Source organism: Pagrus major, chromosome 9 (genome assembly GCF_040436345.1).
Source record: "Pagrus major chromosome 9, Pma_NU_1.0".
NCBI classification, from domain to species: Eukaryota; Metazoa; Chordata; class Actinopteri; order Spariformes; family Sparidae; genus Pagrus; species Pagrus major.
Genome location: NC_133223.1, coordinates 18,485,112 through 18,508,580, shown reverse-complemented (window position 1 = coordinate 18,508,580; position 23,469 = coordinate 18,485,112). Strand labels below are relative to the sequence as shown.

Below are 23,469 nucleotides of genomic sequence, written 5' to 3'. Positions count from 1 at the left end.
TGCTTTCCCTCCCTACCTGAACTGCTCAGGGCAAAACAAACCTCTTGTCCGCTTGTAGTTTCAAATGCGGAAGTGGGTCGGGACGAGGCGTGACCAGGAGCAGGAGAGTGAGCGAGGGGAATGGATGGGAAAATTGACCAATAGGAGCCATGCAGGCCGCATGGCTCCTATTGGTCAATTTCTTTTCAGTTTTGCAGGCGCTAGAGAGAATGGATTTATTTGGTTCCTTTTGCTCTTCACATTGTGTAGGTCGTACTATTGGGCCATAACCACCATCTAAATAATGTTAATAATAATGATAAATCTTTCAAATCTTAGACCATAGCTTTAACTATATGATAAATACTTTTATCACGACATCATTAAAAACAAACCACGTAATTACTAAAAATGAAGATGGGAACAATTTCTTCTCTATGCTATATATGTAAAATGCACAATCCCTAATGGTGTTGCATAGATATAATGTCCGTAGCTCATTTAAACCTTTTTCAGTGCGATACCACAAAACGAAAACACATTCATTAAAGACATAAAAAGAAAAATCTGCCGGGGCCTAGCTGATTGGAGCCCCTGTTGTGACCAGTTTATAATAAGCACCTTTCTCGGCCATGAGTTCATCATGTGTGCCTTGTTCCATGACAGTTCCATGTGAAATCACTGCTATGATGTCAGCAGTCTGGATAGTAGAGAGCCGGTGAGCGATGACGATGCAGGTTCGTCCTTTTCTGGCCTCATCCAGTGCAAACTGGACAGTCTGTGGATAAAAAGTGCTCTGTCAGGAACCTACTTAAAAAAACGTGGGTGCAGTGGTGCACACCACTCTTTGAGTAAGTTCATTTAAATATGTGGAGAGAAAAAGATATACTTGGCTTTATGTTCATAATGTTTCTTAGTGATTACAAATGTTACCTTTTCACTCTCTGTGTCCAGGGCAGAGGTAGCTTCATCTAGTAGTAGGATCTTGGGGTTTCTGACAATGGCTCGGGCAATAGCAATGCGTTGTTTTTCACCTCTTGACAGCTGGGAGCCCTGGGCACCAACCCGAGTCTCATATTTCTTAAAATTTGCAAATGTATTGAGAGAATTGGAGAAAGCAAAAATTCAGAAGGTCAACAGTGCTGTAAACCTGTATGTGAACAATAAAATCCATCCATTCATCAGTCCATCCATGGGGGATCTGGAGGCATTCCCAGACCAGATGAGATATATAATCTCTCCAGCTACTTCCGGGTCTGGGGTCTCCTCCTTGTTGGTCGTCACTGAAAAATCACCAAAGGGAAGTGCCCAGGAGGCATCCTAATCAGATGCCACTCAGGATGCTCCTTTCGATGCGAAGGTGGAATCCAACACCCACTGGAAATGTGTTTGACTTAGTGCTAAATATACGGACAAAGCTCTCACGTTGGTTATACAGGGACCAGATAACTCCTAGCATCGTCCCTGGTACCCTGTAATCCCACAGTAGCCCCCACATGGGCCACAAAATACATGAAGACTGGATGGGCAAACTCCCATGACCCCACCAGCGATCCTTCAAGGTTAAAAAGCTGGTCCACTGTTCCATGACCAGAACGGAATCTGCATTGTTCCTCCTGAATCTAAGGGTTGACAGCCTCCTTTCCAAAATCCTGGAGTAAACTTTCCCAGGGAGGCTGAGCAGTGTGATACCCCAATAATCGGCGACTGATCAGCTGTTCCCGCTGTCTGCTGCGTGCATTATAATCATTGCATTTCTTTGTCATCTCCAGACAGCATGCAACATGGCCAATGCGATCTGACACGCAAGAACAATTACAACTTGCCCTATCGACAGTAATTCCTGAAGATCTTTCTCCATTTTGTCTCCTGGTTTGTTTTTCTGCTAGCTTGTATTTACTTCCACATCCACTCGTGACACATCTATGTACCCTACACCGTTTACACCCCACCTTTCTGAAACCCCGCTGTTCCGAAAATAGACTTCCAGTCTTCGTAATGGTGTGGTTTCCCATTTTTTCTAAAGACCCCGCTATTCCGAAAAGGCTATTGGGGAACCCCTGACCCTAACCCTAACCCTAACCCTATTGGGAAGTAATTGGAAGTTGAAAGTCGGATTCGGAACAGCGGTGTTTCGGAATGGGGGTGTTTCGGAATGGAGGGGTTTCGCAGTGGAGGTGTTTCGGAATGGAAGGCCGTCCCCCCCTACACCACGTCATCCGCTGACGAAATTACACTTTATGTAGCCTAGTTCATTCACTCAAAACAGTTTCGCATTTTGATTCTTGGGATTTTTTAACATGGCTACTGAAAAGGTGTGTCACCCAAGACAACCCAACAATGTCCAGTGCCTTCAGCATCTCAGGGTGAATCTCATCCACCCTTTGTCACTAGGGAGCTTCTTGACTACCTCAGCGACCTCTGCCAGGGATAGGGACGTTTCCCTGAGTCTTCAGACTCCTCTGCAGAGAATATGTTAGTTGAGTTCAGGAGTGCGTTAAAGTGCTACTTTCACTGCCCAACGATATCCCCTGTCTGAGTCAACAGTTCTCTTCTCCGACTGAGCACAGCCTGGGCTTAGCCCCGCTTTTCCGATTTCTGAGTCACCTGATAGTTTGCCAGAACTTCCTTGAGGCCGACCAAAAGTCGTTCTCCATAGCCTCCCCGAACTCCTCACACACCCTATTTTTTGATTTAGCGACTGCTGAAGCTGAAGCCCTTCTGGCCTCCCAGTACCTGTCTGCTGCTTCAGGAAACCTCTGGGCCAAACAAGCCCAAAAGGTCTCCTTCTTCAGTTTGACAGCCTCCCTCACCGATGGTGTCCACCAGCAGGTTCTTAGGTTGCCACCATCAGGTGATGATCAATTGACAGCTCTGCTCTTTTCTTCACCCGAGTGTCCAAGACATACGGCCGCAGATCCGATGATACAACCACATAGTTGATCATCGACCTTTGGCCTAAGCTGGCCTGGTACCAAGTACACTTATAAACCACCTTACGCTCGAACATGGTGTTCATTATTGTCAATCTATGACTAGCACAACAGTCCAACAACAAAGCATCGCTTGGGTTGCCCACGTGAGAGTTGAAGTCCTCTTCCAGGATGCCAGGACTTCAAGAAGGCTGGTCATTTTAATTGTTTTCCCGTAAAAGAATGGCATACAGTACAAGACTAATATGCAAGATTTGCAATTGCAATACAGGTAAAGTTGTATTTACTCACTTCTGGTAGTGTCATGACAAAATCATGAAGGTAGGCTTTCCTAGCAGACTCAACAATCTCTTCCATGCTGACACTGCGTGTGTTATCTCCATACTGAATATTTTCCGCTATGCTGCAGTCAAACAACACTGGCTCCTGGGACACTATGCCAATCTGAGATCTTAGGAAGGGCACATTGACTCTATGAGATGGGCGGCCATCAATCAACTGAAAAAAAAAGGATGACATTATTAAAACAGAGTTGCTGCCTTTTGAAGAGATTAAACTCATTTTGTGACGAGTTAAATGAATGTCTAAATCAGTCGACATACCACTTGCCCTTCATCGGGGTCATAGAACCTTTCCAACAGTTGAACACTGGTGCTTTTCCCACAGCCGCTGCTCCCAACAAATGCCAAAGTCTGACCAGGCTTCACAGACACAACTAGGTCGTTCAACACCTGGATATCTGGCCGAGTTGGATAGGTGAACTTACAATTGAAGAACTCTATTTCACCTCTGAAGTTATCCTAAAGATGGACAACTAGGCTTAAACATTTAAAAGTAACAACATGACAAAATTACATCTTATTAGATATAATTGTATCTTATTAACAAATTTACCAACCCATTTCTCTCCATCTGTGTGGCTCATGCTGATTTTTGGCACATGGTCCAAAAGTTTGAAAAACTGAGCAGCAGCAGTCTTGGCTCTGGCATAATCTGGAGTGAAGGAGGAAACTCTGCCCAGTGCCGTCCCACTGATCACTACAGCTGAAATCACTCTGTAGAAACAACATATGAACACTTGGTTGATTTTTGGTGATCATATCACAAAAATATAAAAATACTTTTTAATATAGGCTCTAAAAAACACAAAGGCTCCATTGAAAGAACTAATTTTACCAACCTGAAAACAAACATGTATTGTAACCCCTCAGAGCTAACCAGATAGCCTCCATATCTAAATGAAGCAGCATATGCCATGAAGATGACACACTTGGCAAAACCAAAACAGAGCCCATAAATGTGGGCTCTCTTCTTGGCCGATTTATATGGAAGCTCGAGTTTCTGCTCATATGACTCCACAAATGAGCTCTCTTTGGCCAAGCCTGCAATCGTCCTGATGTTGGCGAGAGCCTCACTGGATACCTTTGGGTGAAAGTTCAGATCTTATATTGTAGTCTTTGGTTTCTCAAAGAAATATGCAGGGCCAATGTTCTGTGAGGCTTACCTGACCTGCCTCTTCCATGGCTTTTTTATCTTGATTTTCAAACCCTGTGAGCATTTTGGCTTGGAACACCCCGGACAGCCCGATGAGTGGCAGGAAGCACATAATGACCAGAGTTAACTTCCAACTGAAGTAGAAAGCAATGACGAAAGACGCTCCAATGTTGGTCAATGAGTTAACGATCATGCCGATCTGAGATCCTGTTGCCTGCACAACAAGACCAGTCACATTCAAAACAACGTTGCAATTGCTTTTTATGCTTTTTGTGTGAAAAAATAATGTTGAATATGGCCTGTAAATCCATCACTTACCCCCTGGACCATTGATGCATCCGTGGCCAGTCTGGTGGTCAAAGCTCCAAGGCTGTTTCTGGGATCATCAAACCAGCCAATCTCCTGTCTCAACATGGCCTGGAAGCCCAGTTTCCTTAGACGGCGGGTCAGCAGCTCTCCAGACTTGGCAAAAGCAAATCCCTGGAACATTCAACCATGCTTGACATTTCCATATCAAGTTGACAAAGAGATGTTTACTCTAAATGTCTTGATTACGTGGCAAATTCTAAATCAAACCTGTAAAAACTGGGAGAAGAAACTAGCAACAGCCACAATGCAAAACAGAAGACATATCCCATTGATCTGCTCCCTCTGTTCGCTCAAGTCAGGAATGGCAAAAGTCTGCAGATACAAAGATCACATAAGTCATTTCCACTTCATTAAAGTACATCAGACCACAAGTAATGAGTTTTGAAATATGCAGCCCTCACCCCAAGGACTTGGCTGAACAGGATAGAATAGATGGGGTTGACAGAGCCATTGACAGCAGCTCCCAGCAAGCCCAGCAGCATGTAGGGCCATTCTGGTTGGTTGTACTTAAGGATACGTGCTACTGGAGCAGGCTCTACACGTTCATCTGGATCAACCTCATGTTTCTGTTAAAGAATGGCATTGGCACTATTAATTTCCACAGGATATCTTGTAAAAAAAGTAAATATATCACACCACACTAAAGAGAACCTCAGTACATTTTCTGGTGTGATCTTGAGGCTTTCTGACAGTGTGACAGAATAACTTGACAGTTTGCTCAGAGATCGCAGTCGAACAGAACTCCTGCAGGAGAAATATAGAGAACATATATAATGGTATGGTGGTATCTGTTTTTACATTCTTTTCTGATCTTTCTGAGATGGATTTACTGTACCTTTTACTGGATGTGCAGTGTCCATGACTAGAACTCGATTTTAGATCAAGGTCTTCATGACCTTCCCTGGTCACATCTGGCATAATGAAATAACAAACCAATACAGCTTTAATGCAAATATTAAAGCTTCTGTTGCTCTTTAAGAGACACAGAAAGGACCTTCAAACACTCTATAGAGAGCTGAAGTCATACCCCTTCCAGTGTACCCATGGGAACTTATTTATGAAAAAATATGTGTGGTAGTGAATAGCGAGAGACAAATAATGATTTGATCCTGTTTGAATTGTGCCATGAATGACATTTTTGTCAATTTAAAATGTAATTCTGCAAGTCCAGAAAGTCACAGTTTGTTGTAAAGATAGTAGTATCATTTGGTTTTGTGTAAAACTTGTCTGTGATCTACATTGTCTCACACATTATACCTCACAAACACCAAATAGCCATCACCTTTCCAGTTATGTGAAAGAAGAGTAAGTCATTTCTGTACAGCATGTGTGACTACTGCTTAGCAAATAACAAACTGAACCACTACAAGGGCGTGCCTCTTCTCATACCGTTAATATAGATATCTCTCTCTACATAGCACCGTGTCAGAACTAGTTACAATCACTGGCTGGCTACTCAACAGGAGACCTAAGAAAAACATGACTTGTTAAAATCTGAAAGGACACAGTAAACTCTGGCATGGTAGGTTTTCCCTGATAATGTTGATGTAGCTAGTAAGCTTACAACAAGTGGGCAGCAGTCCTGTTGTGTGTTTGGCTAATGGGACTAAACGCTAACGTAGCTAAAAACACAGCAGGGCTTCTGTTCAGAGGAACATGAAGTGAACTGTACTTTCATGTGACAACAAGTTTACTCTTTCTTTGAGCTTTACCTTCTTTGAGTCTTAAACGTGGTTGGCAAACCAGCTAGGTGTATTACCACTACATACTGAAGTTTAGCAGCTTGGCAGAAAAGACAAACTAAATTCCCTCTGTAAATCCTGCTATTCTGAAGTTATTAGTTAGAAGATTGCATACTTTTAATCATGTCTTTCCTAGCAGATATAATATTGTGTTTTCCTTACCCTTCTTTCCTCATCATACCTAATCTATCAGTACGTTTGAAAGTTCCTAGTTTATTACGGTGTGCGCATAGTCCTTGTTTTCTCATTTTGTGGAGTGTCTGATTTAAAAACAATTTTACAGTCTTAGAGACAAATGATGACAGGGAACACAGTGCTGAGGTGATTTTTTTGAATATTTTCACATCTAACTCTGCCAATTAAGGATTTGTTTCGACCAAACCAAAGGTGATTTGTTGGAGCAGTGGTTTTGGTGAGTTTTATTTTGTTTTTATCTGGATTATCTATAATGATTATTTGTTGTCACCCTCTCAGCAGCCCTGCACATCCTACCTTTAGTTGTGTTGGATGTGCCTTGATTCTGCAGGGTGACCAGAGTAAAGTAGACTCCTTGTCTTTCGATCAGCTCACTGTGTGTTCCCTTCTCCACAGCCTGTCCATGCTCAAAACCAATGATGACATCTGCATTTCTTATTGTGGAGAGACGATGGGCAACAGAAATTGTTGTCCTGCCCGTGCGTACCTGCACACATACCAGTTATTAGGCCTTCATTTGACAAAACATGACATGTTGCTGATGTTAATTATAAAAGTTCCTTCAATTATGTAATCTATGGGCAGAGAGTGGCTCACCTTATCCAGCGCCTCCTGGACAACAGCTTCGGTCTCATTGTCTAAGGCAGATGTGGCCATATCCAGCAGCAGGATCCTGGGGTTTCGGATCAGAGCTCGAGCAATGGCAATCCTCTGCTTCTGTCCTCCACTCATCTGTCCTCCACCTTCTCCCACCAGAGTATCGAATTTCTGGTGGATACGTGGCAACATGTTCCTTTTTAGCTCAGGATAAATTATTAACACAAATTCACATATATGACTGGAAAACTGCTGAATGTACAGCAATTCTTGCATATTATCATTAAAATATATAAGCATACCTGTGGCAGGTCCATAATAAAATTATAGGCATTAGCCTCTTTTGTTGCCTGGATGATGTCTTCCATGGTTACTCCAGGTCGACCAAACCGGATGTTTTCTGCAATGGTTGTAGCAAACAGCGTTGGCTCCTGCTCAACAACACCGATGAGAGATCTGAGCCACTGGATGTTTAAAGTACGAATGTCATGGCCGTCTAAAGTCACCTATAGAATGAGAATTATAGTTAATGTGCGATTACACTGAGGTATTCAGACTTTCCATTGATCTGTACTGTGTGTCGCTGCAGTTACTCAGATTGTTACCGTTCCTTCCTTTAAGTCATAAAACCTTTGGATGAGCTGGATGGTCGTGCTCTTTCCAGATCCGCTCGGCCCCACAAAAGCAGTAGTTTCTCCTGATTTGATCTGCATGCTCAGATCATTTAAGATCTGGAAAAAGTTAGATGTTGTGTGGCTGACTTTGGAGAACTGAGAAATGGACACAAATAAATGCTAGTTGAAGAAATTTACCTTGACTTCAGGCCGGGATGGGTAGAAGAAAGTGACGTTATGAAACTCAATGTCACCTTTTACTTTGTCTAATTTGTGACCTTCTTTGGAGAAACAATCAATTCCAGGTTCCTGTGAACATAACAACACAGAAATGTATTTTATTGTTAAGATTCTTTCTTTAAAAATCAAAATAAACTAATCTGGATTCCATCTGCAATAAAGTCTCAAGTAGCATCTTTATATTACCCGATCAATAGTGTCAAAAATGGTCTTTGCTGCAGCACGGCCAGAAGCAAAGGCCTCCAGGCAGGGTGAGGCCTGGCCCAGGTTCATAGCTGCTATGAGTACTGCAAAGAATACCTGAAAGAAACACAACAGCCACATGGTGAAACAAAGGCTTCTGGCTTTCAAATACCTATATAGAGTATCAGGAGCTAAATGCATTTAATTTAAATACCTGAATGAGACTACCGGCAGACAGTTCCTTGGTGTCGATGACCAATTTTGATCCATACCAAAAGGTCAAAGCGAAAAAAAAGAAAATGATGCACCACAGGTATCCCTCAAAAATTCCTATGATGGTGCCCTTTTTCACACCCCAGGTCTGAGCTTCCGCAAGGTTTCCATCATATCTGTAGAAATTTCACATTTACAGTCAATTTCAAATCATGGAGTAATGGCTCATCATTATTTGCAAAGCCGAACCACATCTTGTGATCTTAGAAAATGTCTAAATACCTTTCAGCTTCTTTGTTCTCCCCACCGAAGGCTGCTACCGTTCTGATTGACGACAGGACCTCGTCGGCCACTGCCCCTGCCTTTGCGTAGGCCTTTAGCTCTCTCCCTGTCAGCCTGGCCACAGCCTTCAACAACAACAAAGTGATCAAATAAAAAAAGTATTTAGTCAAACTCTATAATATCACATGGAGCAGCAATGTCCTCCCATCTAGCAGGAAGAAATAACAGTAATTCCTGCACAATTTGCCCCTCACCGTGGCCATAAGTCCGGCAGCTATTCCAATCAGCGGGCTCACTGATATGACCACCAAAGTCAGCTTCCATCCACCAATGAATCCAACCATGAAGCCAAACACAAATGTAGAGATCCTCTCAATGAACATGGACACCTGGTCAGCAATGGCATTGTTGATCTTGTTGATATCACTGCAAAGGAACAGAAACAGTACAACATTATCTCATCTATGCATCGATAACGATAATATAAGATGATAAGAGCCCCAACTCACTCTGATATCCTTGTGTTCAGTTCACCAACAGAGTTGCAGTCAAACCATCCGATCTCCATCTGCATTACTTTTCTGAAATAAGTCTTTCTTATTCTCTGAATTTGTCTTGCAGCCGCTGACACCCAGAAGAAAATCTACAGTGTGAATAATCAGTAAATAATGAGAATTGATATAATGTCCCAATGTCATAAGCATTAATTGTTCAAGAGCTGAACATATCACGCATAAATACTTACCTGAAAATAACTAACAAACAGAACTCCTAATCCAATTCCAATATAATAATATGCAAACATGGTCATCTGTGCTTCAATATCCACCCTGCCAAGAGAAAAAAATGATTAGCAGCTTCTCAGTATTACACAAATCTCATCAACAATGAACTGATGACTTACCCACAGTACACTGTCTCATTTTCAGCTGTCTCAAATATGGAGCCATTTATCCAATAGATGGAGTTGTTGTTGCATTCCTTGTTTGGGTCTTTCAGTTCTTGGACTTCAAGCTCATAAGCCACAAATGTGTCTGTCATCATGCCGTACACAAGAAGCATGAGAGTTGAAGCTGCACCGTGTACGAGGGCACACAAACCCCCCACTACCATCATCACGGTGTCTTTCAAGGTGGCAAATCGATACTGCAAAAAGGAATTTGTGGACTTTTTAGATTCCTTTAAAAAGTAGCTTGCGCCCCTTTTTTATTTGATTTTTGATTTTTAATGATCAAACCGAAAAGATAAGAAAAGGACAGTGGTCTTTTAAAAGTAAAACTACATCAATCACATTATATTCGAAAGTACTCAATCCCCTGTAACTGATATATTACAATATAACAAATTTTACATATATTTATACATTGGATATTGGATTTTCTTTTTTACCTAACAGTAAAAAAAAACCCTTGTTTGGATTATATCTCATCAATCATTGCTAGCACTTCTTTATGTCTTTTTAAAAAATAATTACTGAACAGATGTAAGTAACTCTCAAAAGCGTCTTCTAAATGAATGTGAAGTAATGTAAAATAAACTGACCAACACACTTTCCATATTAGTGAAGACACAATATTTACCAGCTGAAAGTATTCAACACTCTGTGTTTTTTCTTTTTTCTTCTCATCTCTGTAACACATGTACATTCTAGTAAGTCACAGGAATTTTCCATAACACCTACAAACATTGTTGTCTGAAACATAGTACTAATCTAGCTTAAAATACAAACTTACCCATGCTCAATGTCTGTCAAAAAAGAGGGAAAACTATTAGAGTTACCTGTAATTACTTGGCTTTCACAACTTATGGCTCTTATAATTGTTTCCATTTTGTGCAACAAAAATAGATCACTCACCTTCAGCTGGAGTTGATGTAAATTTGACTGATTTCTTCATGTTTGCTGCTCTGACTCAGGTTGGTGCGTCCTCACTTGGCAACTGTGGGATAAAAGAAAATCTGTGTTAGTCAGTGGGATCCACGCAGTTAAATGGGTTACCCAGCTCTCAGGCACTCATTCTTTTAATCATCAACAGAAGTTTAGAAAATATATTAAAATAAGTCAGCATTTACTGATGCCAGTCAATGTAAAGTTTAATGACTTTGGCTGACAAGGAAAGCATGACATATTCTGTAAAGAGCTCCATCTTTTAAGACACTGAGCATTTTTAAAAAACATAGTGAGTTGATTTGATGAAAAAATATTTTGCTCATGTTAAAATGACATAGCTTCTGACTATAATGCATGTTTATATGTCTTTTCCTGGCAGCTACAAACCCCTCATTTTGGTTGATCAGACCATATTTCCCTGCTTCTGCTGCCTACATACTCCTAGCTGATAAAAAGTGTCCAACCATTAGTAAATACCGTTGAGCCTCAATCCCACAGAGACCACTATGTAGTTATTGTTTTTTGTGTGTAGCATAGGTAACTGCTACCACTATTACTACTACTACTACTACTACTAACTTAAGTTTTGATATACAGTCTTGTATTGTACAATGACAATTAAATCAATCTTCAATTTTGGTGGAAGAAGGGCAAACGTAGGCTACTGTATTTGGACTTTTCACTAAATGTTTATCCAGAAATCTATCAGCAACACTGAGGCTCATCATAGTAAATTCCTATCTTGTTTTTACATTAACCTATGCTTGACCTTTCCCATTATCTATAACACTACTTGACTGATAAGGGTTGTGTCAGCGTTATGAATGTACCGCCCTTGATGAGTTAAGCGTGCATTGACTGCTATTACTGTAGTGAAATATACTAACAGTGTTTGATTATAGATAAAGCATCCCAAGGTATTAATGTGTTTACATGTTATTATTTGCACCCGTCAAGTGATTGTTAAATGGGTTTAATGACCGTAAGGCCATTCGCTATGGTCACGTGCTGTCTTAATACATACGTAATCCAATTAAAATGTCATGGACAGTGATTTGGTCCGTATCTGTTCACAAAAAGTCATATGGCTTTATAAAAACTATAATTGATAAACACATTTTAGTGAACATTTCTTCATTTTTACAATACTAAAAGCCAAATAGTTATTGTTGTAGCTCCTTGGTACACTTTATATTCAAATTTCATCTATCTAAGGGTTAATTTTTATTTCAGATGAACATACTTCAATGAGTTTTGTGCATCATTGATCTATTAGATCTATCATCCAGTTGTCTCTTTCTGTCACTGTTATTTTCAACTTCCCAATGGAGTTATTTAGTGTTATTATATAAAGTATGAATATTCGTGGTTTATTAATATTGGAAAAAGAGAAATAGTAATAGTAAACAAGCAGATGTTTGGGAGGTTAATACCTACCAGAACAAGTAGAGAGGAATTTGCTCCTTCTTTACAGCCGGTTATTATTCAAACCACAGGTGACTGATTACCACAGGAAAGAGGAGCACACTGTGACACACTGTGATAACACTGACAACTGATTCAACTGCATCTCGCAGAGTACACGGTTGTCTGGCATGGAGAGCTGGGCTTTTAAGTAAATGAAAGACTACCTTTCAAGGCAGTCCTTATAGTACATCTCATGATAAGGTGTTCAGTTAGGTATTTGGTTAAATATATTACTTTTTGTGTTTTAATTCTGTGTGTGTCCTTAGGACATGTGGTAAAAAAAAAAAAAAAAGAAATAGCCTTACAGCATTAAAGGGAACTCTGAGAGCAGGACTTGGCTGGACTGCATTTTTTAACCACCAACAATTTTAACCACTCAAATTAAATGTAACCAATTTAATAAACTGCATAAGTCAACTCATGTTTGTGCACAAAGTTAACTTAGACGTATTGGTCATCTTTAATGGGTTGTGTTGAAATGTTAATGTTATTTAGCTAACATTATAATAGTAATAATAATAATAATGATAATAATAATAATAATAATAATAAGAAGAAGAAGAAGAAGAAGAAGAAGAAGAAGAAGAAGAAGAAGAAGAAGAAGAAGAATAGCTTACATCAGAAAAAAGCAGACATATTTGGCTATTTTTTTTTTAATTGAGTTGTAGGTTAGCGTTACAGAGAAAACAGAGAAAACTTTGGGGTAAGTACGGCATTACTGATTACTACTGCATCAAGACGAGAAAATAACTTTACAGAATCCGATTTTATTGATCAAGTAGGTGTTTGTGCTGGTGCCAGCACAGCAACATAAAGAAATATAATAGAATAAAATGTGTCATAGGTCATACGTCATAACTGGTTAATGGAACAAATACAAATGTTTATAAAAAGAAACTACTCAAAATCAAATAAATATTCAATAAATAGTTTTATCTTTAAAATCATTAACAAACAAAATAATCACTTAAACTGATTTTCAAACTAAAAGATGACCATTTCTACTCTACGCTGCATAGGCCAGATGAAGAAAGTCATTATATGGTTTCTGTGTAATCTCTGATGGTATCGCATAAATCTAATGTCAGTACCTTACCAAAGAATTTGTCAGACAGCACAGGATGAAAACATATTCAGTCAAATGGTTTTTCTTCCTTATGTCCTCATAAGAGGAATGTTGAATTGTTTTCATCACATGTGACTGAAGGGGCCTAGCTGATAGGTGCGCCTGTTGTGACCAGTTTATAATAGGCGCCTCTCTTGGCCATGAGTTCAACATGTGTGCCTTGCTCTATGACAGTTCCATTTGACATCACCGCTATGATGTCAGCAGTTTGGATAGTAGAGAGCCGGTGAGCGATTACGATGCAGGTTCGTCCTTTTCTGGCCTCATCCAGCGCAGACTGGACGGTCTGCAGGAAAACAGAGCTCTATCAGGAACCCACTTGAAAACACAGTGGTGCACACCACTCTTAAAGCTTGGTGTATCATTTAAATATGTGGAGTTGAAAAGATGTACTCATGGAGATGAATACCTGGCTTTATGTTCATAATGTTTTTAGTGATTACAAATGTTATACCTTTTCACTTTCTGTGTCCAGGGCAGAGGTAGCTTCATCTAGTAGTAGGATCTTGGGGTTTCTGACAATGGCTCGGGCAATGGCAATGCGTTGTTTTTGTCCCCTTGACAGCTGAGACCCCTGGGCACCAACCTGAGTCTCATATTTCTTAAAATTTGTAAATGTATTGAGAGAAGTGGAGAAAGCAAAAAATTATTTCTATTATTACAATATTTACAACTTTAGTTTCAGTATGACTGATTATTTGATTTAAACATTGTTTATGATGACAAAACTGATGAAGTCACACTGAGGAAGTCTGCATATACTGTATAGGCCAGTCCAGACATTAGGCTAAGTAGAGATGTAACAGTTGTTCTCCAGCTAGCTGTATTAGCTATGCTGTATGGTTTTGGTGTTGGTTGCTTTGTTATGTTTGCTGAAAAGTAATTTGAGAAAAGCAAGCTTGCCAATTTACAAGCCAGATCAGATCAAGGAGTCTTGATGAATTTGTGGGCATTATACACTCAAGATGCCAGTTGGCTAGCTAGTAATTCGTCCACATTATCAAGCAGGCTAATGTTAGCTAACCCCAGCTATAACCCCAATATCACAAGATATTTCACATGCTTTGCAGTAATGTTAGCTTTGACTTTGGAGTTTGTGTTGCATTGTATTTAGTCATAATTCCAGACTAGTAGAAAGCTGAAATTGCAATTTACTAGTCATTATTTGGATATCCGTAACGATACTACTGATAGAAGTCACAATGTATTATGGATCAATCAAAATGACATTGTTTATATCTGGAATGGTTTTTCATTTTTGGATCTGATATTAAAATTCACCTTTGCAGAGGAATCAGTCCAAATGCTATTGTAGGCATTTGAGAAAGTTAGGGAAGGCCTCATATTTGAAGTCAGAAACTGACGCTAGGGGATGGTGGCCGACTCAGCCTACAATCTCGAAGCATCAGTATTTGACGAGTTGGGAATGAGACTCAAAAATCAACTTTTCTTACAGATATGACCTTTAAGTGTTTCTACTCACATTTGGTAGTGTCATGACAAAATCATGAAGGTAGGCTTTCTTAGCAGACTCAACAATCTCTTCCATGCTAACACTGCGTGTGTTAACACCATACTGAATATTCTCTGCTATGCTGCAGTCAAACAACACTGGCTCCTGGGACACTATGCCAATCTGAGATCTTAGGAAGGGCACATTGACTCTATGAGATGGGCGGCCATCAATCAACTGAAAAAAAAAGGATGACATAATTAAAACAGAGTTGATGGCTTTGGAAGAGATTAAACTCATTTTGTGATGAGTGAAATGAATGTCGAAATCAGTCGACATACCACTTGCCCTTCATCGGGGTCATAGAACCTTTCCAACAGTTGAACACTGGTGCTTTTCCCACAGCCGCTGCTCCCAACAAATGCCAAAGTCTGACCAGGCTTCACAGACACAACTAGGTCGTTCAACACCTGGATATCTGGCCGAGTTGGATAGGTGAACTTGCAGTTGATGAACTTTATTTCACCTCTGAATTTATCCTAAAGACGGACAACTAGGCTTAAACATTTGACACAACATGACAAAATGACATCTTGTTAGATATGTATGATATATTGTATCTTATTGACAAATTCACCAACCCATTTCTCTCCATCTGTGTGGCTCATGCTGATTTTTGGCACACGGTCCAAAAGTTTGAAAAACTGAGCAGCAGCAGTCTTGGCTTTGGCGTAATCTGGAGTGAAGGAGGAAGCTCTGCCCAGTGCTGTCCCACTGATCACTACAGCTGAAATCACTCTGTAGAAACAACATATGAGTGTGTTTTAATACAGGCTCTGAAAAACACAAAGGCTCCATTGAAAGAACTAATTTTACCAACCTGAAAACAAACATGTATTGTAACCCCTCAGAGCTAACCAGATAGCCTCCATATCTAAATGAAGCAGCATATGCCATGAAGATGACACACTGGGCAAAACCAAAACAGAGCCCATAAATGTTGGCTCTCTTCTTGGCCGATTTATATGGAAGCTCAAGTTTCTGTTCATATGACTCCACAAATGAGCTCTCTTTGGCCAAGCCTGCAATCGTCCTGATGTTGGCAAGAGCCTCACTGGATACCTGTGGGTGAAAGTTATGATCATATTATACCGTAGTCTTTGGTTTCCTTGAAGAAATATGCAGAGCCAATGTTCTGTGAAGCTTACCTGACCTGCCTCTTCCATGGCTTTTTTATCCTGATTTTCAAACCCTGTGAGCATTTTGGCTTGGAACACCCCGGACAGCCCGATGAGTGGCAGGAAGCACATAATGACCAGAGTTAACTTCCAACTGAAGTAGAAAGCAATGATGAAAGACGCTCCAATGTTGGTCAATGAGTTAACGATCATGCCGATCTGAGATCCTGTTGCCTGCACAACAAGACCAGTCACATTCAAAACAATGTTGCAATTGCAAAACCAAACCTATGCTTTTTTGTGTGATGAACAATCTCAGATATGGACACAGGCCTGTAAATCTCCATCACTTACCCCCTGGACCATTGATGCATCAGTGGCCAGTCTGGTGGTCAAAGCTCCAGGGCTGTTTCTGGGATCATCAAACCAGCCAATCTCCTGTCTCAACATGGCCTGGAAGCCCAGTTTCCTTAGACGGCGGGTCAGCAGCTCTCCAGACTTGGCAAAAGCAAATCCCTGCAACATTCAACCATGCTTGACATTTCCATATCAAGTTGACAAAGAGATGTTTACTCTAAATGTCTTGATTACGTGGCAAATTCTAAATCAAACCTGTAAAAACTGGGAGAAGAAACTAGCGACAGCCACAATGCAAAACAGAAGACATATCCCATTGATCTGCTCCCTCTGTTCGTTCAAGTCAGGAATGGCAAAAGTCTGCAGATACAAAGATCACATAAGTCATTTCCACTTCATTAAAGTACATCAGACTAAGAGTAATGAGTTTTGAAATTTGCAGCCCTCACCCCAAGGATTTGGCTGAACAGGATAGCATAGATGGGGTTGACAGAGCCATTGACAGCAGCTCCCAGCGAGCCCAGCAGCATGTAGGGCCATTCTGGTTGGTTGTACTTAAGGATACGTGCTACTGGAGCAGGCTCTACATGTTCATCTGGATCAACTTCATGTTTCTGTTAAAGAATGGCATTAGCGCTTTTAATTTCCACAGGAAAGTTTGTCATAAAGTTAATATATTACAGTGCATAAAAGTGAATCTCAGTTCTTTACTGGTGTGACGCTGATGATGTCTGATGGTGTGACAGAATAACTTGACAATTTGCTCAGAGATCGCAGTCGAACAGAACTCCTGCAGGAGAAATATGGAGAACATCAAATTATTTTATTGTGGTATAATGATATCTGTTTTTACATTCTCTTCTGATATAATCTTTTTGAGTTGGATTTACCGTACCTTTTACTAGAGATGCAGCTTCCAAAACTCCAACTCCTTGATTTTATATCAAAATCTTCTTGACCTTCACTGATCACATCTGGCAGAAAAAAAAGAATACAGATTTAATACATATATTGAAGCTTTTGTTGGTCTTAAACAGACACAAAAAGACCTTAAAACACTGTATAGGATTGCCCATTCCCCACTCCTGCTGAGCACTTTGAAGTGTGCTGTTTCAGCCAATTATCCATTGTATTTCTAGTTTTAATTTGTGGTTACAGGGTGAAGTTTTTACTTCTAGAACAATCTGTAGGCCTTTTTCACAACTAACATATTCATTTTGTCATTACAGCATAAGCACAGGTGTAATTAATAACATTAACAATGGAGCAGAGGAACTTCCAACATGAGCCAAAGTGCTCTCTCATCCACTGCCGCATGTGGATGATACACTGGACACCTTAGCAAGGGGCCACCTGGTTCAGCACATTGGAGTTTTCTGATTGCTACTGGCACTCAAGTTGTTGTCCCTGCTGTCTTGGTCCCTGAGGTCCTGTGATACCTGCAGCCTGCCTTACTGACAGCTCACCTGGCCTATGAACGGGTCTTGGCATGCTTGCTGTACTGAAAGTACAGTAATTGTAGCCCTACTCCAATATAAGTAGCCCTGCATATCCTACCTTTAGTTGTGTTGGATGTGCCTTGATTCTGCAGGGTGACCAGAGTAAAGTAGACTCCTTGTCTTTCGATCAGCTCACTGTGTGTTCCCTTCTCCACAGCCTGTCCATGCTCAAAACCAATGATGACATCTGCATTTCTTATTGTGGAGAGGCGATGGGCTATAGAAATTGTTGTCCTGCCCGTGCGTACCTGCACACATACCAGTTATTAGGCTGCCATTCAACAAAACATGACATGTTGCTGATGTTAATGATTGAAGTTCCTTCAATTATGTAATCTATGGGCAGAGAGTGGCTCACCTTATCCAGCGCCTCCTGGACAACAGCTTCACTCTCATTGTCTAAGGCAGATGTGGCCATATCCAGCAGCAGGATCCTGGGGTTTCGGATCAGAGCTCGAGCAATGGCAATCCTTTGCTTCTGTCCTCCACTCATCTGTCCTCCACCTTCTCCCACCAGAGTATCGAATTTCTGGTGGATACGTGGCAACATAAATTATTAACACAAATTCACATATATGACTGGAAAACTGCTGAATGTACAGCAATTCTTGCATATTATCATTAAAATATATAAGCATACCTGTGGCAGGTCCATAATAAAATTATAGGCATTAGCCTCTTTTGTTGCCTGGATGATGTCTTCCATGGTTACTCCAGGTCGACCAAACCGGATGTTTTCTGCAATGGTTGTAGCAAACAGCGTTGGCTCCTGCTCAACAACACCGATGAGAGATCTGAGCCACTGGATGTTTAAAGTACGAATGTCATGGCCGTCTAAAGTCACCTATAGAATGAGAATTATAGTTAATGTGCGATTACACTGAGGTATTCAGACTTTCCATTGATCTGTCCTGCGTGTCGCTGCAGTTACTCAGATTGTTACCGTTCCTTCCTTTGGGTCATAAAACCTTTGGATGAGCTGGATGGTCGTGCTCTTTCCAGATCCGCTCGGCCCCACAAAAGCAGTAGTTTCTCCTGATTTGATCTGCATGCTCAGATCATTTAAGATCTGGAAAATTGAGATGTTGTGTAATTGAGTTTGGAGTTCCGATGAAATGGACACAAAGAAATGCTAGTTGAAGAAACTTACCTTGACTTCAGGCCGGGATGGGTAGAAGAAAGTGACGTTATGGAACTCAATGTCACCTTTTACTTTGTCTAATTTGTGACCTTCTTCGGAGAAACAATCAATTCCTGGTTCCTGTGAACGTAACAACACAGAAATGTATTTTATTGTTAAGATTCTTTCTTTAAAAATCAAAATAAACTAATCTGGATTCCATCTGCAATAAAGTCTCAAGTAGTATCTTGATGTTACCCGATCAATAGTGTCAAAAATTGTCTTTGCTGCAGCACGGCCAGAAGCAAAGGCCTCCAGGCAGGGTGAGGCCTGCCCCAGGTTCATAGCTGCCATGAGTACTCCAAAGAATACCTGAAAGAAACACAACAGCCACACGGTGAAACAAAGGCCTCTGGCTTTCAAATACTTGTATAGAGTCTGATTCCCAACTTGCTTGACAGCGTTTGATGAGTTGGGAATGAGATTAAAAAATATTTTTTTCTTACAATTAATTTTACATACCTGAATGAGACTACCAGGAGACAGCTCCTTTGTGTCGATGACCAATTTTGATCCATACCAAAAGGCCAGAGCAAAACAAAGGAAAATGATGCACCACAGGTATCCTTGAAAAATTCCTATGATGGTGCCCTTTTTCACACCCCAGGTCTGAGCTTCCGCAAGGTTTCCATCATATCTGTACAATTTCACATTTTAATTACATTTCAAGCCATGGAGTAATGACGTATCAGTATATGCAAATTCTTGTGATCTTAGAAAATGTCTAAATACCTTTCAGCTTCTTTGTTCTCCCCACCGAAGGCTGCTACCGTTCTGATTGACGACAGGACCTCGTCAGCCACTGCCCCTGCCTTTGCGTAGGCCTTTAGCTCTCGTCCTGTCAGCCTGGCCACAGCCTTCAACAACAACAAAGTAATTAAATAAAATCGACCCAAAAAACCAGCACATTATGTAGTAAAATATTGTGATATCACATAGAACAGCAATGTCCTCCCATCTAGCAGGAAGAAATAACAGTAATTCCTGCACAATTCGCCCCTCACCGTGGCCATAAGTCCGGCAGCTATTCCAATCAGCGGGCTCACTGCTATGACCACCAAAGTCAGTTTCCATCCACCAATGAATCCAACCATGAAGCCAAACACAAATGTAGAGATCCTCTCAATGAAGATAGACACCTGGTCAGCAATGGCATTGTTGATCTTGTTGATATCACTGCAAAGGAACAGAAACAGTACAACATTATCTCATCTATGCATTGATAACGATAATATAAGATGATAAGAGCCCCAACTCACTCTGATATCCTTGTGTTCAGTTCACCAACAGAGTTGCAGTCAAACCATCCGATCTCCATCCGCATTACTTTTCTGAAATAAGTCTTTCTTATTCTCTGAATTTGTCTTGCAGCCGCTGACACCCAGAAGAAAATCTACGATGAGAATAATCAGAGCAGAACAATATAATTTCTTTGACTATATAATGTGCCCCAATGTCATAAGCATTAATTGTTCAAGAGCTGAACATATCACGCATAAATACTTACCTGAAAATAACTAACAAACAGAACTCCTAATCCAATTCCAATATAATAATATGCAAACATGGTCATCTGTGCTTCAATATCCACCCTGCCAAGAGAAAAAAATGATTAGCAGCTTCTCAGTATTAAACAAATCTCATCACCAATTAACTGATGACTTACCCACAATATACTGTCTCATTTTCAGCTGTCTCAAATATGGAGCCATTTATCCAATAGATGGAGTTGTTGTTGCATTCCTTGTTTGGGTCTTTCAGTTCTTGGACTTCAAGCTCATAAGCCACAAATGTGTCTGTCATCATGCCGTACACAAGAAGCATGAGAGGTGAAGCTGCACCGTGTATGAGGGCACACAAACCCCCCACTACCATCATCACGGTGTCTTTCAAGGTGGCAAATCGATACTGCAAAAAGGAATTTGTGGACTTTTTAGATTCCTTTAAAAAGTAGCTTGCTAGACAGTGGTCTAGAGTGGTAAGATAATCACTCAGATTCTTTACTTAAGTCATAGTCCCAATAAACCAAAAGAAAACAGTCCATTACAAGTTCAAGTTCAAGTCCAAGCCTAATTGCCTTAACATTTAAAAAGTACTTAATCTGCACAATCATCACAACAGTCTTTCATGCCTGCACCGTGATTCTTTGACTGAATCAAACACTATATTTATGAACCCTGCCAGAGTCGTAGGGAGGTGGTCAGGTTTGATGGAGGGTGTACAAAGTCCAGGACTAACTACAAGATTCACTTTGGTTAGTTCGAGAAATAAAGACAAAATTCAATCTTTAGGATTTGTGTACATGGACACCCATGCTTACTGTCACGAACACAAACCCTATAGATTGCATTTCAACACTATTTCACAAACTGTTGTGATACAGGGTTGGAATATAAGTGTTATTGGGTTTTTTTTATTATAATTAGTATTTTAGCCTCTTTTTAATGGCTTTGTTGGATAGTTCATCCCGTTTCCTGTCACTGAAGCTGCAGAGTGACTTTCAACAATAGGGCCACAGGTCAGATTTGCACCCAGGAACACTGCAACCTCTCTACCAACTGAGCTGAAACACATATTTGACACAGATCATTTAGTTTTTAGTAAAATATGTCAATGTACTGCACGTACTCATGACGAAGGAAAATCCACACTGGGTAGGGGACTAAAGTTTACTCATTCAAGATTATAAAACTTGTTATGTAAAGAGTTACTCTTGCTCTCTTACTCTTGTGATTAAAACCATCGATCTGAAGCCTCAATTATGAGGCTGTTCTTTAAGTATGTATAATCAATATGGCAACTTCTGATCAACCTTACCAATTTCAGGCTTAAATTCAAAAACCACCCACTCCCAATTTAAGTACCACCCACTTCCTGGTGTAAGTCACGCCCACTCCAAGTACGGATCATTTAGTTGGTTGAGATACAGATACAAACACAGTTAATGGCATACTCGCTCATGACTATCTTCATCTTACTAAAAGTTACCCCACTTGTTCTGATAACATCTCATCAACCCTTGTTATCAACTTATTTAGGTCTCATTTTTTAATAGTACATCAGTTAATTAAAATTAAAAACAAATTTCGGAGCACTTGAACTGTAACACTAAACATGCCTTTAGTTATTTGTTGGAAATAGATACCCTTTTAGATTATATCACACAGTTTCAATGTATTTTTGTAACTCACTTGTCTTCCAAATGAATGTAAAGTTATGTTAGATACATTTAGTTACTTTCCATATAAGCAAAGAAACAGTATTTACCAGCTGAAAGTATCCAACACTCGGCCTCTTTTCTTTTTTCTTCTTCTCTCTGTAACACATGTAAATAAAAGTAAGCCAATTTTCTATAACAACTACAAACATAACATAGTATACTGTGTGAAATGTTAATCTTGCAATACAAACTTACCCATTATCGACATCTGCCAAAAAAGAGGGAAAACTATTTAGTGTTACCTTTAATTACTTGGCTTTAAAAGCAAAGAAAAAAAGAAATAAAACTCTTCTATTAACGTTTTAATTTTTTTCTATAAACATAGATAACTCACCTTTGGCTGATGTTGGAAATTTGACAGATTTCTTCATGTTTGCTGCCCTGACTCAGGCAGGTGTGTCCTCACTCAGCAACTGTGAATTAAAACAGTCTGAATTATCATGTGGATGTAAATTAGTGGGATGCAGTGAAATGGGACATCATTTCAAAATAAAATCAACAGAACCAAGTTCTCAGACCATACGTGTATTTGAAATGTGTTCCTCAAAAAAATGTGTATTACAATATTTAGATGTATTTTAATGTCACTGGCTGACAAGAAAGAAACTCCATCACTTTAGACACTGATCATTTTTAAAAACAAAGTCAGTCGATTTGAAGATAAAAAAAATTTGCTCATGAAAAAAATAAATAACTTCTGACAAGAACAGCAATTATTAGAAAGGAATCCTGATTGAGTTTTAACACAATGTTGTAGATTATGATGGAAGAAGAGCAGAAAGTACTGTACCTCAACTTCTCCTTGACTGCTTCTTCAGTTATCCACCATCACCACTGAGGTTCATCAGAGTAAATCCCTATCTTATTTTCAGGTAACCTATGCCTGTCCCCTCCCATTATCTACTCCCCCATTAGACTGATAAGAGTTGTGTCAGCATTATGACCTTGACTAGACTGCCTTTTAAAGGCTAAACAGAGTTAATGTGCATTGACTGTTATTACTGTAGTTATCTTCAAAAACAAATCTCGTGATTTTTTTCAAAATGTGAAATTTACTAACATTGGTACAGAAAAATCATCCTTTGGTGTTATAAATGTGTGTGTAGATGTTAACAATTATGTAATCACTTATCAAGCGATTGTAAAATGGGTGTAATGACCGTGAGGCCATTAGTTATGGTCACGTGCTGTCTCGATACATCTGTAATCCAATTAATAAATGTCAAAGATGGTGATAAGTTTGGTCGCTTCCTGTCATCA

The 23,469-nt window shown here is 40.0% G+C and overlaps 2 protein-coding genes across 2 annotated transcripts; both read right to left on the bottom strand.

The window, feature by feature from the left end:
* Positions 1 to 556: 556 nt before the first annotated feature.
* Positions 557 to 10,736, bottom strand: LOC141001977 (bile salt export pump-like). Its single transcript, XM_073473141.1, has 27 exons — positions 10,697 to 10,736; positions 10,575 to 10,587; positions 10,422 to 10,470; positions 9,746 to 9,987; positions 9,587 to 9,671; positions 9,351 to 9,484; positions 9,096 to 9,267; positions 8,842 to 8,966; positions 8,561 to 8,735; positions 8,350 to 8,463; positions 8,122 to 8,232; positions 7,915 to 8,040; positions 7,612 to 7,815; positions 7,310 to 7,480; positions 7,010 to 7,199; positions 5,611 to 5,686; positions 5,417 to 5,519; positions 5,177 to 5,341; positions 4,983 to 5,087; positions 4,725 to 4,886; positions 4,417 to 4,620; positions 4,093 to 4,334; positions 3,811 to 3,967; positions 3,515 to 3,712; positions 3,204 to 3,410; positions 913 to 1,059; positions 557 to 757 (listed from the first exon to the last, which is right to left on the bottom strand). The coding sequence occupies exons 1-27, from the start codon at positions 10,734 to 10,736 to the stop codon at positions 557 to 559; spliced, it is 3,918 nt and encodes a 1,305-aa protein (XP_073329242.1).
* Positions 10,737 to 13,407: 2,671 nt separating this feature from the next.
* abcb11a (ATP-binding cassette, sub-family B (MDR/TAP), member 11a) lies at positions 13,408 to 22,580 on the bottom strand. Its single transcript, XM_073473140.1, has 27 exons — positions 22,544 to 22,580; positions 22,405 to 22,417; positions 22,257 to 22,305; positions 20,656 to 20,897; positions 20,497 to 20,581; positions 20,249 to 20,382; positions 19,994 to 20,165; positions 19,722 to 19,846; positions 19,452 to 19,626; positions 19,188 to 19,301; positions 18,960 to 19,070; positions 18,753 to 18,878; positions 18,450 to 18,653; positions 18,168 to 18,338; positions 17,868 to 18,057; positions 17,206 to 17,284; positions 17,022 to 17,100; positions 16,760 to 16,924; positions 16,566 to 16,670; positions 16,308 to 16,469; positions 15,984 to 16,187; positions 15,656 to 15,897; positions 15,417 to 15,573; positions 15,117 to 15,314; positions 14,806 to 15,012; positions 13,777 to 13,923; positions 13,408 to 13,608 (listed from the first exon to the last, which is right to left on the bottom strand). Exons 1-27 carry the CDS (start codon positions 22,578 to 22,580, stop codon positions 13,408 to 13,410), a joined length of 3,894 nt encoding a protein of 1,297 aa, XP_073329241.1.
* Between the last annotated feature and the right edge of the window lie 889 nt (positions 22,581 to 23,469).